Genomic DNA, 16890 nt, shown 5'->3' with positions numbered 1-16890 from the left:
TCTGAATTATCTAGTCTTCCTTCCAGTTACCTGTGATTGCATTCGCTGACTGTCATCCTTTATATTGTGAGCTAGCAATTTTTCTCACTCCTCAGCCTAACAACAACATTTAGGTCAAAACAAGGAACCACCTGCCTTTGTTTTGCAAAATTCCATCTACAAAAAAGGACAATGCATAAATGGACAAAACCAATCATGGTTACCAACCACTACAATGGTGTTTTTCATTGGATCAACACATTTCTAAAGATGCAAGTAAGAAATGTCCTAATTGATGAGTCACCAATTAGGATCTGAACAATGATTATATTTTCTTATAAAGTGTTTTTTATTTTAAATAATGCAAAAGCTTCTCAAAATTAACGGTCTCTAAATCTTTTTAATGCTCAATGCTGAGAACTAGATGGCTCAATTGCCATCCTTGAAGTATGAAATTTAGTTACTACATAATACAGACATTTTTGAGGTCCATTAAGGACAAATTCCCAACATTGCAGAAGCCCAAACCAGCTGTCATTTCTGGCCAGATAACTAGGCATTTCTAAGACTAAAGAAGCAGAGGAGACAGCTCTCTATGCCCCAAAGAGGAATGAAGATTCAAGGTTAGCCACAATGTTCTAGCAAGTCTCAGTAGCCGCCACAAAGCTTCATAACAGAAGATAGAATTCTACTTTAAGGTGAATTCAGCATTTTGATATTGTATTTTCTTTCCTCTGAGTTTCTAGCTCTGTATATGCCGAAAACAATTTAAAAATAGAGACACAAATTCAAAATTAAACATCTTAAAAATGGAGTAAAAACTATAATTTGTATTGATGCTGCTAATTACAATTTTCAACGGGCAGAAAGAGTTCAAACTAGCACAGATTACAGAAAAGTTGGACTTGTGTCATCAGCAAAACAAATACTTAATTAGAATCTGATATGTTGATAAGCTAAGAACGTCTGACACTCCTTCAAGTTAGAAAATATATTTGCCAATATATTCTCTGTGAAAACTGCATTTACAGGCTTGTATTTTGAAGAGTACAAGAAAAAAGAGCACTCACTTGTCCTTTCTCTTGCAGATATGCTATCCTGCTGTTTAAGCCTTCTTACACTATATGTGTACACCAGAAATGTATGTGTGTACACACTTAAAGATTACATTTGCTCCGCTATCCTTTATTTATTCACAAGACAACCAAAATCGTTCCTTCGAAGAACAAAAATGAGGGCAATCGGTAAGACACAATGAGGGTGAGAGAGAGGGTTGAATTCCAAGCCAACCTCAAATGAAGGCAAAGGAGTGACTTACAAGGTAAATAGAAAAAAAAACTATCCCCGTGGAATGCAGCTATATTTATGAAGGGATTAGGGGCTTGTGCGAACTGTGCATAGCAAATCACATCACCGGATCATCTAGTCCAGCCCTGGCTGTGTCTGCTCTGGCAAAGTGGCAAAAGAAGCCTCTTCTCCTATTTATAACCTTTGACCGTTTCAGTGTTCTGCCACTGAATAGCCAACAAAGACCTTCCCACGGAGGAGCATCTGTGCGTCTTTCATGCTACGTGTGGATTTGCAAAGTTTAGTATCGATTGCTACATTTCTATACAGCCGATTTACATAATTAACAATGCTTTCACACTATGAAGTTCCCAACCAACCAATGTCAACCAAGGTGGGCCTTGGGAGCTCTTTAAATGTGATGGCCCATCCCCTCCAATGTTCCAGAGAAGAACCCTCTCACCAGGGTTGCCTGGAAACGTTCCAGTTGGCTCCATGACCCTGGACCGGTCACAAGAGGCAGGCACGGAAGGCAGGCTGCCATTGGCCGATTCCCAGGCTCCAGGGAACCCTCCCAAAGGGCCCCCAAAGGGCCCCCAAAGGCTCCGGCCTTTCCCCTTCTCCTTACTAGCCTTCCCCCCCCCCGCAGGCGTCCACGGAGCCCCCAGAGGAAGGTTGAGCTCCAGAGGGTCCTTCCCCCCATTTCTCTCCTGCTGCTGCCCCAGAATGAAAGGAGTGCGACGTCTGCCACCCCCCAAAAGCGAAACCCCTGATCCTTCCATCGCAGGTTCTCCAGGGGACTCCAGGGCTCTTCAAACTCCCCCCCCCCCAAGCCTCCATCCCTTTGCTAAAGCCCGACTGGCTGCGGGAGATAAACCGGCCTAGAGAGAATCGCCCCCAAGGACGGAGCTCCAAAGGCCTCCCTGGGCGGCCTGGTCCACCTCGGGCCTCCCTCCCGTTGTTCCCCACCTTCCCTTCTCCCTGCGGGCCTCTTCGGGCAGCAGAAGCGGAGAAAGAGCCGTAAGGAGAGCTCCGTCCCCAGCAGCCCTGCCAGCCTCGGCCCAAGCGACCCTCCCTCCGGGCCCAGGGGCTTCGGCTGCCCTCAGAGCACCTGGAGGGCGTCAGGAGCGCCGCCGCCGCCGCCGCCTCCCCGCAGCCCCGACAGCCCAGGCTGAAGGCCCGAGAGGAGCGCCGGAGGACGGGCAGCTGCCACACGGGAGCCCGGCCCTCCCTGGGCCCGTCCGGGGCGCCCGAAAGGGCCGGAGAGGCGCAGCAGCGCACAGGATCCCTCCGAGGAGCCCCCGGGAGGCTCCCAGCCAGGCGGAACCGCTCCGGCCACACCAAGGGCCGCCCCTCCCCCCCTCCCCCTCCCCCTCCCCCCTCCCCCCAGGAGACGCTCCCGTGCGGGGGGGGTCGCGGTGGGGGGGACTACCTGGGGGGCGCGGGGGGGCCTGTCCGGCGGGGGAGCCTCCTCGGAGCTGTCCAGCGCCGCCGCCGCTCCCTCCTCCCTCCTCCTCCCTCCCTCCCACAATGCCTGGCGGGCCGACGGGAGTTGCAGTCCGGCCGGCCGCCGCCTCAGCCCAGCCGCGCAGGGAGGGGCCGCCAGGGGGCGACGCTCCCGCCCTCCCGACCCGACGACCATCGCCCGCCCGCCGCCGCCCCTACCTGTCCGCGGCCGCCTCTCGGATCCTCCCGCGGCTCCTTAGGCGGCAGGAAGCCTCCCGCGCGGAGGGGGGGGGCAGGGAGGGAGGGGTACCCAGCCAAGCCTCGCGAGACTCGCCGCCGGCTCGCGCTTCCGTCGCGCGGCAACACCGCGCGGAGGGGGCAGGCGGGCCGGAGGACCCCGCTGGCCGCCACGGCGCCCTCTGGCGTTCGGCGACTAGAGTTCCCATCCGCATAAAAGGAACGGCTCCGTCCCGTCCCTTAGCAAGAGGGGATGGGAGGGATGGGCTTTGTAGTCGGTCCTTCCCTCCTGGCTCCCCCGGACAGGCTGGGGCAAGTCCATCTCCCATCAGCCGCCATCCAGTGGCTGTGGATCATGGGCGCTGGAGTGGGCGCCCCTGAGCGACACCTCCTTCCTCCTCCGCCATTGGGCTGGAATTCGGATTCCGAGTCTTCGTTGGATTTTATTCTCTTTTGCCTCCTTTGATCCTTTTGGGAGCCGGTTTGCCCCGAAGACCCCTCCCCACTTCAGGCCCCTCAATCCCCGCAGTTGGACCCCCCCCTTTGTCCCTGGAAGAGGCGGGCGTGGAGGGTCCGCTCCTGCATCTGTGCATCCCATTTTCCAAATGTGTATATTTTATATAGATATTGCATACATTTCTCAAATGTATTGTCTATTCTGTATGTGCTACATAAAAGAATGCAGTGTCTGTGATAACTGGTGGAGGAACCGGGGTTTGTAAATAGATGAGAGAAAGACAAATCCAGGTTGACAAGTTTGGAAAGTTGCTTTCCTGTGAATTGTTTCCTCCACTGATCTTCTGTGGGACACAAAGGATGTGTTGGGGTCCCTCCAGAGGATGGATTAGGCTCCTTCCTTCCACTGGATCTTTCCTCCTGGGCAGCCCCCTCCTCAGAAGGCCTGGCCAGAGAGGACAGGGCCCTCCGTGCCTTCTCCTGTGCTCCTTAGCTGGGTGGCTGCAGAAACGCCCGGCTGTGCATTGCCGCAAACATCTGCTGGGGGTCCAAATTCAGCCCAGAGGGACGCAGCTGCATCAGCACAGGGGATGGGGACGGACGGGGAGTGTCCATGGGATGCCTGTGTCCCAAGATCCCTGGCCTAAAATCCAGAATCTGCTTCCAAACTCCATCCTCTGTTTGAGTAAAGGGGATCCTCAAACGAACACGGAGAGAAGGGCAGGAAAGAAGAAAAATAAAGCTAGTCTCACCCCCAACGCAGAATTAATCCCAAGTGTGTGTGGGGAGGGGTTCCCAGGGAAAGTATAAGACCCCCCAGCCAGCCTCCCCTCTTCACTCCTGCCATACAGGTGCCCCTTTGGCAGAGGAGAGGCTGCCTCCCCCTGGCTGCAGAGGCTCCAGGAGGGGTCCTGGCTGCAGAGGGCATCTCCCCCCCCCTGCCCCAGCCATGAGCGGCTCAGGTGCCCTGCCTGTCTTTGGGGCAACCCTTCGCCTGCCAGGCTCACAGAAGGGCAGCATTTGACAGCTGGGGCTGTTTGGAAAGGCAGCAGGGCAGCTCTCCCTCCTGCAGATGGCACAGGGTTAAAGGAGGCCGCCTTTCGGTCATGGAGATTGGGCCGACACTCTTAAAGACGCTCCTTCATCAGGGCAGAGGACCCATGATGCACAGCCTATCGGGAAACCCAGACGTTTTAGAGACAAGTTGCTAATAAAATTGCTGAACCTGCTACGCCATATATAACTTTTATTTTTGCAGAAACCTCCTCATTAGAAGGAAACACGGGATGGACACACACGGACACACACACACAGACAGACAGACAGAGACAGAATCAAGAATGAAATCCATGTGGGGAAGATCCCAGATTTGAAGCATGAAGCTCACCAGGTTTACGGAAAATCCTGGGCTCCCTTGGGGGTTGCTGTGTCTTTCCAAAGGCGTCCGAAGGGATTCAGCCTGCTTGACTGGTCATCCAGCTGAGCTTCCTTCCCTCCCTCCCTCTTTCTCCCCCCGTCCCTCCTTCCTTCCATCCTCTATGCCCAACATTGCACCATGTGTATTCTTAGCATTTAGGCTGCTGGCAAAGGGGACCCGGAGCAATCCCGTGGCATCCCCATCTCTTCCGAAGGTCAAAAGGAAGGGAGAGCAGGTTGTGTCCTTCCGCCCTCTGCCCAGGCTCCTCCTGCCCTGGGGCAGCTCCTGCAGGAAGCTTTGGGTCCTATGTTGTCCCTGGGTGGAAGGCCACCAGCCCAGCCCTTGAGCTCGGCTCTGGGCTGCCGCCGTCCAACCGTCGGCTCCCAGTTACGAGATGCTGCTGCTCCGCCTCAGGAGACAAGGGGAAGCCGCCGTTCGGCTGGGCAGGTCTTCTTCGTGGTCACTTTCGCAACGGCGCTGAAACAGAGAGCAGTGCGATCTTCAGGCTGGAGACCTGCCGCCGCTGGAGGAGACAATCCAGCTGACGGGCACAAGGACCAGCCCGAGGGCCTCTTCCTTGGCAAGACCAGCAAGGGGAGCCTGAGCCAAACTCCTCACCAGGATCAAGCAGGAGTGAAATCCTCCCGGTTCGGTCTGGTTCAGCCGAACCGGTAGAGACGAGTGTCCCTGGTTCTGCAAACCGGTAGTTAAAAAAAAGTTTCCAACAATCGTGTGGCTCAGCTGTAAGCCGCCTGATCATGGAAAGCCCCCCCTCCCCTCCCTGCTTTTTAAAGCATTTATTCCCTACCAGTTCGGTTGAATAGGCCAGTGTTTCTCAACCTTGGCAACTTGAAGATGTCTGGACTTCAAGTCCCAGAATTCCCCAGCCAGCGAATGCTGGCTGGGGAATTCTGGGACTTGAAGTCCGGACATCTTCAAGTTGCTAAGGTTGAGAAACACTGGAATAGGCAGGAAAAAAATGCTTTAAAAAGTGGAAAAAAAGTTGACCACGCCCACCCAGCCATGTGACCACACCTCCCACCAAGCCACGCCCACAGAACCCGTGGGCAAAAAAACCCCCTAGATTTCAAGGCTGGGATGAAGCTGGGTTGCTGCTGCTGCTGAGAGATTTTTGCTGCAGGACAGTCCTGCCCTAGAAGCTTCTGGGACATGGAGGGGAAACGTCCGTCTCCCAGGAGGTGCTGAAGGGCATTCGGGGGGGGGGTTAGCAGGTGCAGTCCAGCTGGCCTGGGGCAGCCAGGTTCTCAGGCTGGTTCTAAAATCAGCCAGGTCCCTGCACCTCTTAAGATCTCAACGGAGGAGGAGGAGGCACTGCCAGACCCCCAAGTGGACTCTTCACTTGCCAACTCTTTGTGCTCGACCCACTTACCAAACTGTCTTCTTGCATTAAGCAAACTTTCCGCACCAGCGAGCGAGATAAATGGTTGCAGAGGGCCACGATGCTGTAGGTGAGCTGGGGAGGAGGAAGAGGCAGTCGGTCACAGCCCAGGAACCCAACTCAGGGACCCCCTCATGCTGATAAGCAATAGCCGCCTCTGGAAGCCACGGCAGGAAGGTTTATGCCACGCTCTTCCCCCACCTCTGCCTCTCTTCCTCCTCCTGAAAGTCTAAGGAGCAAGCCAGGCCCTTCTCCAACAAGGCTTGAGTTCAAAAACCTTCCCCAACTTTACAACCAGGAGGAGGAGCAGAGGAAGGCCATGCCCTCCTCAAGGCCTCCTCTGGCCAGTCCAGACAGGATCCAGAGCAGCCTCTAGCCGAGGTCCCAAGGAGCCGGGCTGGTTGCCTGGCCAAATAGCCCTTGACCATCGCTCTTGGGCTGGGGGCTTCCAGAGAAATCCTCTCCCTCTTTTGACTGGAGCCCCCGGTTCTCCCCCGGGAAGGAAGGCTGTTTACAGGCTCCCAAGGGAAGCTGCGTGGCACAGACTCCCTGGCAGCTCTTGGTGTCTCTGTTCCCTGGGGTCACAGCTCAGGTTCTTACCTTCCACCGCCTCCTGGCATACTGCTTTTTGAAGTTCTCCAAGTTAATGAGCGATTCTCTCCTTACCATGGCTTGGTGGCTGTCCATGGGCTGGAGACAAGAGGCGACAAGATCAGGCCCAGCCTCCCCTGCTCTCCCTCCCCCCCCCCAGGAGAAAGTGTTCAAATGCACCGGGCATTGCTTGGTTCACATTTAGGTGAAGATAAAAGGTTCCCCTTGCACATGTGTGCTAGTCATTCCGGACTCTAGGGGGCGGTGCTCATCTCCGTCTCAAAGCCAAGAGCTGTTCAAAGACGTCTCCATGGTCATGTGGCCGGCATGACTCAACGCCGAAGGCGCAAGGAACACTGTTCCCTTCCCACCAAAGGTGGTTCCTATTTTTCTACTTGCATTTTTACGTGCTTTCGAACTGCTAGGTTGGCAGAAGCTGGGACGAGTCACAGGAACTCACTCTGTTGTGTGGCGCTAGGGATTCGAACCGCTGACCTTTCTGATCGGCAAACTCGGTGTCTTAGCGACTGAGCCACCGTGTCCCTGGTTCACATTTAGGCTGGCTTTTTTCTTAACCTCGGCCACCTTGTTCCCCTGTTTTCTCTCCAGTCCTTCCCATCCAGGTGTTAGATTTTAATCTTCCCGTTCCTTAGAGGAAGACGCATCGCCTTGTTTCTGTAACGTGCTGGACACACTAAATTCCCCGTATAAAATCACCGTAGTACCCATCACCCTGCCCTAACTACAGATTTAAATGTTTTGCCCCTGAAATAGGAGCCCAGATCCAGGTATGTAAATCTTGGCTGGGGAAGAGCCACAAACAGCTGACCAAGCTGCTCTCTCAAGGATTTGTTCACTTCCTGTGTTTTTATTTATTTACTATATTTATCTGCTGCCCAACTCCGTAGGACTTTGGATGGGGCATAAACATTAAGAAGCAGCACTAAAGGTGGAAGAAGCTTCAGGCCCCAGGAGGACTTGGCCTGGGTTCAAGGCTCGAGAAGATCCGAGCTTCCTTCCTTTCCTGGGCTTGAGAAGAAGGGAGCCCACCAAGCAGCTGGCGTCTCAGCCCCCCCCCCCCCCACTTATTTCAGCCCTTATCTGCTAACAGTCCCCTCCCTTTTCACCCCCCTCATGGAGCATCTTTTGAATCTTGAGTGTCCACTGCAGCCGAGCTGAGAGGGGAAGGAATCTCTGCGTGAGGAAGGCGCCTGGCCTGGGAGCGAGCAGGATTGGCCAGAAGGAGCAAGATCGTCCTTTGGGGCCTCTGAACACAAGCTCTGCCCAGAAAGCACATTGCACAAATAACAAATATTTATTGCGTCTCCTTCTCTGAGACGAGGAAGCTCCCTGAAGGAGGCGAGCAGAACAGCCATCCAGGGGGTGCTCCTCGCGTCTCGCTCCCTCTTTCCTTTCCCAATTATCCGAATACGGAAATCAGTTCTCCCTTTGCAGAGAGATCCGATGTCTTCCTTGTTGGTTGGTTTGGGGGGAGATGAAAGTCCAGGCTGAAGGTCCTGCCCTCCGCAGCAGCCCATGTGGGGGGGGGGGGACAGGGATGGGAGCAGCTCCATTCGGAATCCTCCATTTATTCTCCAAGGTATTTGCAAGATTGGCTTTCGGCTAGAGAGCCTGCAGAGAGAGAGCTTTGCAGAGCCCAAGCGACTTCGCATCTGGCTCCATTATTAAAAATAGTTTCATACGGAATTTCAAAACGAGAGGAAATCAATGCCTGTTTACAACGTCAACTCAGCAATAAATAAATAAGCTTTTAAGGATGCTGAACTGCAGTCAAGTCTTGAGGAGGCCTGGAGAGGTGAAGGGAAGCCCGGGACATCTTCCTAAGGATAAAAATAGGGCCAGCTTTGAAAAAAAAAAATAGGCAAAGCCTCATTAGAAATTCATTGGGACCCAAACACGGCATCCAGAACCGAAGGCATCTCCACTGGGACGTATCTTCACAGGGACAAAAATATGTAAAAATGCGGTGGTAACAAGGGCCTGTCAAATAACATTGTTCAAAAATAAACCCAATCGTGTGAGTTCAACACGCAGGATTCCTGAATGGGGCAGGATCCCGTCCAAGCAATTCCTCACCGATTCGGACCGAAGCAGCAGCAGCAGCAGAAATCTCTCTCTTTTCAGCAGCATCACTGGCTGGATTTTGTCATGCTCAGGTTTAAGGCCGCCAGGAATTCTTCGTAGCAGGACCTGTTCAGCAGCTCGTTGAGGTCCTTCTGGAAGACGCAGCCGAAGCTGGCCGGCGCGTAGCCCTCGTTGCTGCCCTCAGAGCAGAAGCTGCCCGTCAAGTCTTGGATCCACCGGAGTTCTTCCGACAGCTCCTTGCTCAGCCGCTCGTAGTGCGACTGCAGGCCCCTGTACCTCCCCGCCACCCCAGTGAGGTTGGCGCCCACCGCCTGGACGTCCTCCTTCAGGTGCTTCTTCAGGGAGTCGATCTTGCGGTATTCGTACTTCAGCTGGGAAAGCTCGTGCTTCACGCTTTCGTGCTCCTCCTTGTACCAAGCTTCCTTCTCGTCGTAGATGGAGACCAGCGTGTCGAGATCCCCCTGCAAGGAGTCGTGGGAGGCGGCCAGGGTGCCGAAGCTCTTCTCCATGCCAGAGACGTCCTCCACCAGGCGGGCAAAGCGTTCGAAGGTGGCATAGGTGTTGTTTGGAGGAATGCTGGAGTGGCTTTTGATGGTGTAATCTCTCAGCCACTTGGTCTTCAGCGGCCTGTGCTCGGTCCTCCGGTGGCCTTGGACTTTGGAGCCTTCTTTGGACTGGAGAGAAGCCGGAGGAGGGTTATTGACCAAGAACATCTCACGACAAGGGTCTAAAGACACCACAACACCAACATCATCATCATCACAACAGGGTGCAAATACACACACGTGCAGGTGCCAGAAGCAAGCACCCCTCCTCCTGCCTCCTCTTCATGCACTTGGTATCTTTCTTGCAAAATCTTGGTGAAACAGGAGCCTTCCCACAAGGGAAATGGCATCCACATCTCTACACAACTCTGGACTGGCCTCTGTCAAAACAGAATCATTTCTGGAACCAGAAATTTCTCCCACCAGCCTTTACAGCAGGAGGGGCCCCAGGAAAAGCTAAATTCCAGCCCTCGAGAGGGAACACGCACTCGGGGCAGAGCCTGCCTTACACGGGATGCCCAGCAGAGAGAGAATTGTGCGCCAACTCATTTCATGGATATCCAAAAATAAAATAAAAATTCAGATCCGTTTACAGGTGACTGCCAGCGTTCAGAGGCTTTTGATATTCTACAATTGGTTTGGAATTTCCAAAATCCACCTGGGAAATGCTGACCTCAAGACACCCCCCCTGGCTTTGGCATGCAGGCCACAAGGAAGCGGGGGCTGACCCCCAGTGCGGGTCTCCCTTCCCCGAGTCCTTCCTGGAAAGTTGCACTTACAGGCAACCAGAGACGCCAAGAAGGGCAGGAGGGGAGAATTCGGCATTCAACGAGACCCAAACAAGCGAAGCCGAGATGACCAGCTGCATCATTCCATGCCAAGAGCCCAGACGGGTACGGACGACTCCGTGTGTGCCAGGACAGAAAATTGTATCTCAAATATGGAATAAATAATATGTCCAAGAAAAGGATTTTTTTTTTAAAGCTAGGCCTGATTGCTTTATTCCTTTCCTCTGAAAAGGACCCCAGAAGTAGCCCCTGGGCCAAGAATTGCAGCCGAGAACTGCAAGGGACGGAAGGATTCCCCCAAGGGGCAGCTGATTGGCCTCCCGCTACTGAAGGATGAAAACCAGGGGGTGAAACTGAGGAAGGGGGGGGGGCTTCCCCTGCCCAGGTAGGGACGGCCATACGAAGTTCTGTCCCGCTTCAGCAGCACCTGGATGTCCTCCTCCCGTCCAGGGTAAAACCTCCGGGCCCCTTCGTGACTCACCCTGATCCAGGGGTGCTTGAGTGCTTCCTGGATTGTGAGCCGTTTCCTAAAAGGGGAGAAAGAGCTAAGTGAGTCCCTGAGCTGCCAGCGAGAAGCATGTGTCAAATGCCTCCCCCACCTGTGGAAAGGAGACCACCCGGTGCCTCCCTGGGCTTAAACAGAAAGTGCATGGGAGGGGGGGCACCTAAGCCTGTTTATCTACAATCGAAGCATCTTCCATGGCTGAAAGCCACACGGGCTCACGGGAAATTCATTCCTAGATTCGGGGCCCAGGAAGAGAACCCCATCAATGCCCAATTCTTCCTTTCCGGCGCGTCTCTGGCAGCCCCGATCAGCAGAGCCCTTTGCCCCCCCCCCCACACTGAACCGAGACGGCCTTCCCCTTTCCCCCCTTGAGCCCCAGTGAGGCATCTTTAGAGCCCCCCAGAAGTTCTCCTTCTCAGATGCAGGGATCATCTAGGCACTGCCTGGGCTGGATGCCGGACCCTCAACCCAGGCCATCTTCTGTCCAAACGCTCAGGACGACGTACCGCGTATCTTTCACCAGAAGTTTCCGGATGAAGTCTTTTGCCAGGTCGCTGGTGTGGCTGAAGAATTCTTCATCAAATTCGTAGCTGACGGCGGTGATGTTGGCCAACGTCTCCTGCTTGGTCTCCCCCAGGAACGGAGAAGCACCACTCAGCCTGCAGGGGGAATTGGGGGGGGGGTGTGAGTGGGTTGCAGGGAGGGAGGGAGTGAGGAGGGGGGGCAGAGCATCAGGAGCAGATTTGGCAGGCCGGTGGAGGCAGAAGGCGCCAAGTACCATGGGCAGAGGAGAAGGCCCTGGAGAATCTGGTTACGAAACCAAGACAAGCATTTGTGTTGCCCAGGGAGGCTCCCTGGTGGCTCAGTTGGCACAGGGAGGGAGGAAAGGAAGGAAAGAGGGAAGGAAGGAAGGAAGGAAGGAAGGGAGGGAGGGAGGGAGGGAGGGAGGGAGGGAGGGAGGGAGGGAGGAACCAACTGCAACCCAGATCCAGAGCTCTTTCTCCTCTTCCTGCCTTGGTAGGAATTTGGGCACACACAACAGAAGCCAGGAAGAGGGGGCAAGTGCAGCCTGCTGGGCTGGGAGGTCCATGCCAGGGACCCCCAAAGCCCTCCTCCCTTGACAGGCAGCCGAGGTTCCTCTCTGGCCTGCAGCCTTCCCAAGACAGCTCCACACTGCCACCTGGTGAGCAGCCTGTGCAATAGCAATAGCAATAGCAGTAGACTTATATACCGCTTCATAGGCCTTTCAGGCCTCTCTAAGCAGTTTACAGAGAGTCAGCATATATCTCCCCCAACAATCCGGGTCCTCATTTTACCCACCTCGGAAGGATGGAAGGCTGAGTCAACCCTGAGCCAGTGAGATTTGAACCGCTGACCTGCTGATCTAGCAGTAGCCTGCAGTGCTGCATTTAACCACTGCGCCACCTTGGCTCTTGGCTCTTGGCTCTGTGCAACTGCGGCCAGGGATTCCCAGTGGCCTTGTGGGCTTACTCACCTGGCCAGCTGTGGGCATTTCACTGGGGCGACTGAGCAGAAAGTGGGCAGCCCTTTATGGAGCATCTTCTCCCTCCCCTGCCCAAGGACCCCTGTGGGGCCAGCCTTGGCTTTCCACCACCTTGCTGGTCTATTAGGATGTTTTTAGTTGCAACAATTAGTTCTATGCAACTCCATCCAATCTGCCTAATTCCTCCGTTTCGGCCTCTTCTGTTCTGCAGCTCAATTCTTGTCTTTTTCCTCCCAGCCCCTCCCCATAATTCCCTCCCCTCCCAGTGCCTGTGCAGCCTCTTTCTCGGGAGGGGCTGGGGGAATGGAGCCCACCCCCACTTTTGCCATCAGCTGCCTGAGACAGGATTCTTCCTCTCTTAGCGACTGACCTGACTGGGTCGTTGTGAGGATAAAGTGGGGAGGGGCACTGATTGTACCTCTTGCAGGAAATGTGGAGGTGAAAATAGCAGGGAAGAGATGAATGCATAGTAGAATAAATAAGGGGAACGAATAATCCAGTACTTACAATATGTAAGTGATGACTCCGATGCTCCTGGGGAAAAGGGGAGAAGAAAGAAAACCCACAGATTTAGGCTAAAGCCAATCACTCACTCGGGTGGGCTGTAAGGAAAACAACAGCAAACTTCTCTTCTCTTGGCTGATTTGCTTTCCGACCCAGCAGGCAACCGTCAGCCAGAGCAACCGAAGGGGACCAGGTTCAGGAAGGAGGCGGGAGGGGCAGCCAACACAGGCAGACAAGACTCACCACAGATCAGCTGCCAGTCCCAGCGGCTCGTAGTTTACGATTTCTGGAGCTGGAAGGAGAGTGGGGACCCCGGGGTCAGAGCGTCAAAGGCTTCCTGCCCCGACTTGAAGGCTCTCAGACCTGCTAGGGACAGACGGGGCCCATCACCCTCGGCCAGGAAGGAAATTGCACTCCTGGCAGACAGAGGCAGGGCCCCCGGACTGAGGGAGCTTGCCACCCTGGGCCCTGGATCAGTGGAGGGCAAAAGGGCACCAACTTACCTACGAATTCTGGCGTCCCAAAAATATTCTTAAACTCCACTCCGTCTTCTATTTCGTGGGCCAGGCCAAAGTCGATGAGTTTTATGTGAGGGATGGGGAGGGTCTTGTCCAGCAGCATAATGTTCTCAGGCTTCAGGAGGGGGAGGAAAGCAGAGAAGGGCAGAGCATCAGCCTCATCTCAGGCTGAGCCGGGGAGGGGGGGGGGCTCAGGGGGGCTGCACCCCCGGCTGGACTGTCCGGACAGGAGGAAAAGAGCGGCAGCCGCTCCTCACCTTTAAATCAAAGTGGGCGATCTTCTTCGCGTGCAGGTAGTTGACCCCGTCCAGAATCTGCTTAATGAACTGTGTGGCTTCCTCCTCACTCAGCGACTCCTTCTGGGCCAGGAAATCAAAAAGTTCCCCTCCGGATACTCTGCGAAATAAGGGGAGGAAGCGCACGGCGGCCCCGTGTTCACTGCGTGTCTTGACGATTCTTCCCAAGTGAAATAACGTCATAGACAGACGGGGAGCAACTTATACAAATCTCAACTGTGGGAAGGAGAACAGCCTTCCTCTGCCTTCCCTTCCCTGGCCTAGAGGATGCCCTGAAATGATCCGTCCTCATAAAAACACCCGGGAAGGTTGGAAGGGGGGCTTCCCTTTCAGCCAAGGGCTGCTGCTGCTCCTGGGAAGATGCTGCAATTTGGATGAGGCTCCTCTGGTGTACGGAGTTTCCCTTCTTCTTTCCTCAGCTGAGCCCTCTGTGGTTGGGTTTAAGCCCTCTGGTTCGAGGTTCACGGCTCGTCTGGATGTGCTGGGACAGGTCCGTCCTCCGACCAACCCAAGGCTCCTTCTGCAGCCACCCCACCCCACCCCGCATTGGCAGCCTGCCTGTGAGAACAGCCTCTGGAAGGACACCACTTCCTTCCCCCAATCAGGCATCCTTCCTGCCCTCTGAGAAATGAGCTACGACAATCCTGAGGGTCTCGATTAGTCCCAGAACCATCGAGACAAACAGAAATGCCCCAAATGCTCCTGCCTGTTGCAGGACTGTTGCTGGGTGGCAGATCTGCAACTGTGACCGGAGACTTTGCTTTGCACTCCGTCAAACAATAGCAATAGCAGTAGACTTATATACCGCTTCATAGGGCTTTCAGCCCTCTCTAAGCGGTTTACAGAGAGTCAGCATATTGCCCCCAACAATCCGGGTCCTCATTTCACCCACCTCGGAAGGATGGAAGGCTGAGTCAACCCTGAGCCGGTGAGATTTGAACCGCTGAACTGCTGATCTAGCAGTAGCCTGCAGTGCTGCATTTAACCACTGCGCCACCTTGGCTCTAATCCAGCAATAATGGAGATCCAGAAACTTGGATGGAGGAATTTACACTAAGCTTACGTGAGTGACGTTTATCGCAAGGCGATGCTCAGCGTTGATCCAGGCTTGTAGAGACCCTCTCTGAGCATCTCAACCCTCGCAGAGACCCTAGACCCATATTTACCTGGAAGGGCTGAGAAACTTGGGCATTTTGCACTTCAAAGGGTGGCTGGGGTTTTTTACATCCTTCTCTAGTTTGGGTTTATAGCTTCGTCTTCCAAGCTCCAACCATTTGGGAGAGTCTCCCTTTGTTCTGAACCAACAACTTGGAAGAGTTTCCTTCTTGTTGAAATGATATTCACTTCATTAAAACTTTATAAGTTTTATAAACAAACAAGGGCAGGGCAGAGTCACTGTTATTAGGCCAGAGGAGCCAAGTGGAGGCACTATGGCAGTGTTTCTCAACCTTGGCGACTTTAAGTCCTGTGAACTTCAACTCCCAGAATCCCCCAGCCAGCGCACCTGCGCTGGCTGGGGGATTCTGGGAGTTGAAGTTCACAGGACTTAAAGTCGCCAAGGTTGAAAAACACTGTACTATGGGGTTGGTGGGAGGCCCACAGGTGGCTCAGCCATTGCCTGGGTGAAGGGAGAAGATCTCCATAAGCAGAGCAGGAACCCTCAACTGATCTGCAGTTAGATTGGTTTTTATTCTAGGCAAACAAGAAGCAGAGACCCAGAATCGCCTCATAAACTGGAGGATTCTCCGTGTGGAGGAAATGGGGTTTTCTCAAGCTTTAAGATCGGTGGACTTCAACTCCCAGAATTCCCCAGCCAGCAATGAAAGAGTTAATGCCCTCCACCCTTCCCAGAGACTCCTCTAAGAGGGGGGAGCAGCCAACACCCTCCCCCCAGAGCCCCCACTCACAGCTCCAGGATGAGGACCACGTCCGTCTTGTTCTCATACACCTCGTGCAGCTGGATGATGTTGCTGTGCAGAATCGGCTGCAGGATCTTCACCTCCCGCTCAATCTCCTCCCGCCGGACCCCGCGGCGACTGGCCCGGCTCTGCCGCTTCTTGATGAACTTGGCCGCGTAGTCCAGCCCTGTGGCCTTCTCCCGGCAACGCTTCACGATGGCGAATTGCCCACTGCAAGCAAAGCCCCCCCCGGGGGGGGGGTTACTGGGGAGTGAGGCGGAGGGGCAAGGTCTGGTGAGGCAGAGGGGGGGGGGCTCCCTGGCTGTCCCCCCCTGCTGCACCTCGTGGCCGAGATCCGGGAAAGGGCTGCGCAAGGGGGAGGATTCCAAGACGCCAGTGAAGACTCCGTCATCCGGGCCAAAAGCTTCTCCCGGGTGATGCTTTTCGTGGCAACTGGACCAAAGTTGATTAAAACAGAGACGTTTCGCTGCTCCTCCAAGTCTTCCGTCCCAAGGAGGCTTTGGGCAGGCAGAGAGTCCGAGTGTTGTTTTCAGTCAACTTTGGTCCGGTGGCCACGATTGAACCTTTTGAGGTACTTTTGGCCTGGACGATTGAATCCCCCTTTACACGTTGCTTTTATTTATTTATTTTATTAAAAAAAATTTTTAAATTTTAATTTAAAACAAGTACAACATCTTTCTTTACATGCTATAGAAAGTGTATCAGTCGGTCACAAATAGACTTTCGTGCCTCTCCTCCACAGTCAACAAACATAACTCATGTTAACTCGAGCATTTTAACTCAGATATTCATACATGTCACCATCATCATATATCCATTTTCATTTGACTGTAATTATTATTTAAAAATATTAATAATAATAATAATAATACTCTTGAACAATGCATGCCCACACCAGTGGGAAAAGAAAAAAGAAAAGAAAAAGAAAAAAAAAAGAAAAAAGACAAAAAGAACAAAAAACAAGGCAGGGAAGAAAAAAGAAAAAAAAAAGAACACAGGTATATATTATTTTAAAAAAAGTATATCAGCTGGTTACAACATGTTTTGGTGCATCTCTTCCATTAATTCATATTAATTCAAATATCTTAACTCAAATGTTTACCATATTGGCATCATTATACCTCCACTTTTAGTTGACTACAGTTATTTAAACATCCTTCAACCTTAACTATGCCAAAGAGTTAATCCATAACCATCTGATCTTAGACCAACACAGCCAAGCAATAAAAGTGTTGGATCGTGAAGGGCCAATTTGTAGTAGGTTAGTTTTACAACCCACTTAGAAAGGACACGTTGCTTTTCATTGTGGGGAGAAAGGTTGACAAGGCTGGAGGGGGCAGCCTTTCTGCCCAGCTGCCCATCGGAGTCCCAAGGTCGCCCCCCCAGCAGGCCA

The 16890-nt window shown here is 53.5% G+C and overlaps 2 protein-coding genes across 2 annotated transcripts in view; both read right to left on the bottom strand.

Annotated features, from left to right (window-relative positions):
• The window catches only part of HERC1 (HECT and RLD domain containing E3 ubiquitin protein ligase family member 1), a 50926-nt gene extending 47922 nt beyond the window's left edge, over positions 1–3004 (bottom strand). The window contains exon 1 of the mRNA XM_087703927.1: positions 2932–3004. The gene's annotated coding sequence lies outside the window, so the exon portion shown is untranslated. The remainder of the gene's footprint in view (positions 1–2931) is intronic.
• Positions 3005–7982: 4978 nt separating this feature from the next.
• DAPK2 (death associated protein kinase 2) lies at positions 7983–15707 on the bottom strand. The gene is made up of 8 exons (XM_087703926.1): positions 15486–15707; positions 13540–13678; positions 13268–13397; positions 13008–13056; positions 12768–12794; positions 11263–11415; positions 10733–10778; positions 7983–9592 (listed from the first exon to the last, which is right to left on the bottom strand). The coding sequence occupies exons 3-8, from the start codon at positions 13383–13385 to the stop codon at positions 8963–8965; spliced, it is 1023 nt and encodes a 340-aa protein (XP_087560052.1). The 5' UTR covers positions 13386–13397; positions 13540–13678; positions 15486–15707; the 3' UTR covers positions 7983–8962.
• Between the last annotated feature and the right edge of the window lie 1183 nt (positions 15708–16890).

Source organism: Thamnophis sirtalis, unplaced genomic scaffold (assembly GCF_051295495.1).
Source record: "Thamnophis sirtalis isolate CommonGarterSnake01/CBP01778 unplaced genomic scaffold, rThaSir2_p1.2 scaffold_2, whole genome shotgun sequence".
In the NCBI taxonomy this organism is placed as follows: Eukaryota; Metazoa; Chordata; class Lepidosauria; order Squamata; family Natricidae; genus Thamnophis; species Thamnophis sirtalis.
The sequence above is the reverse complement of the archived record's forward strand: the minus strand, read 5'-3'. Positions and strand labels throughout refer to the sequence as shown.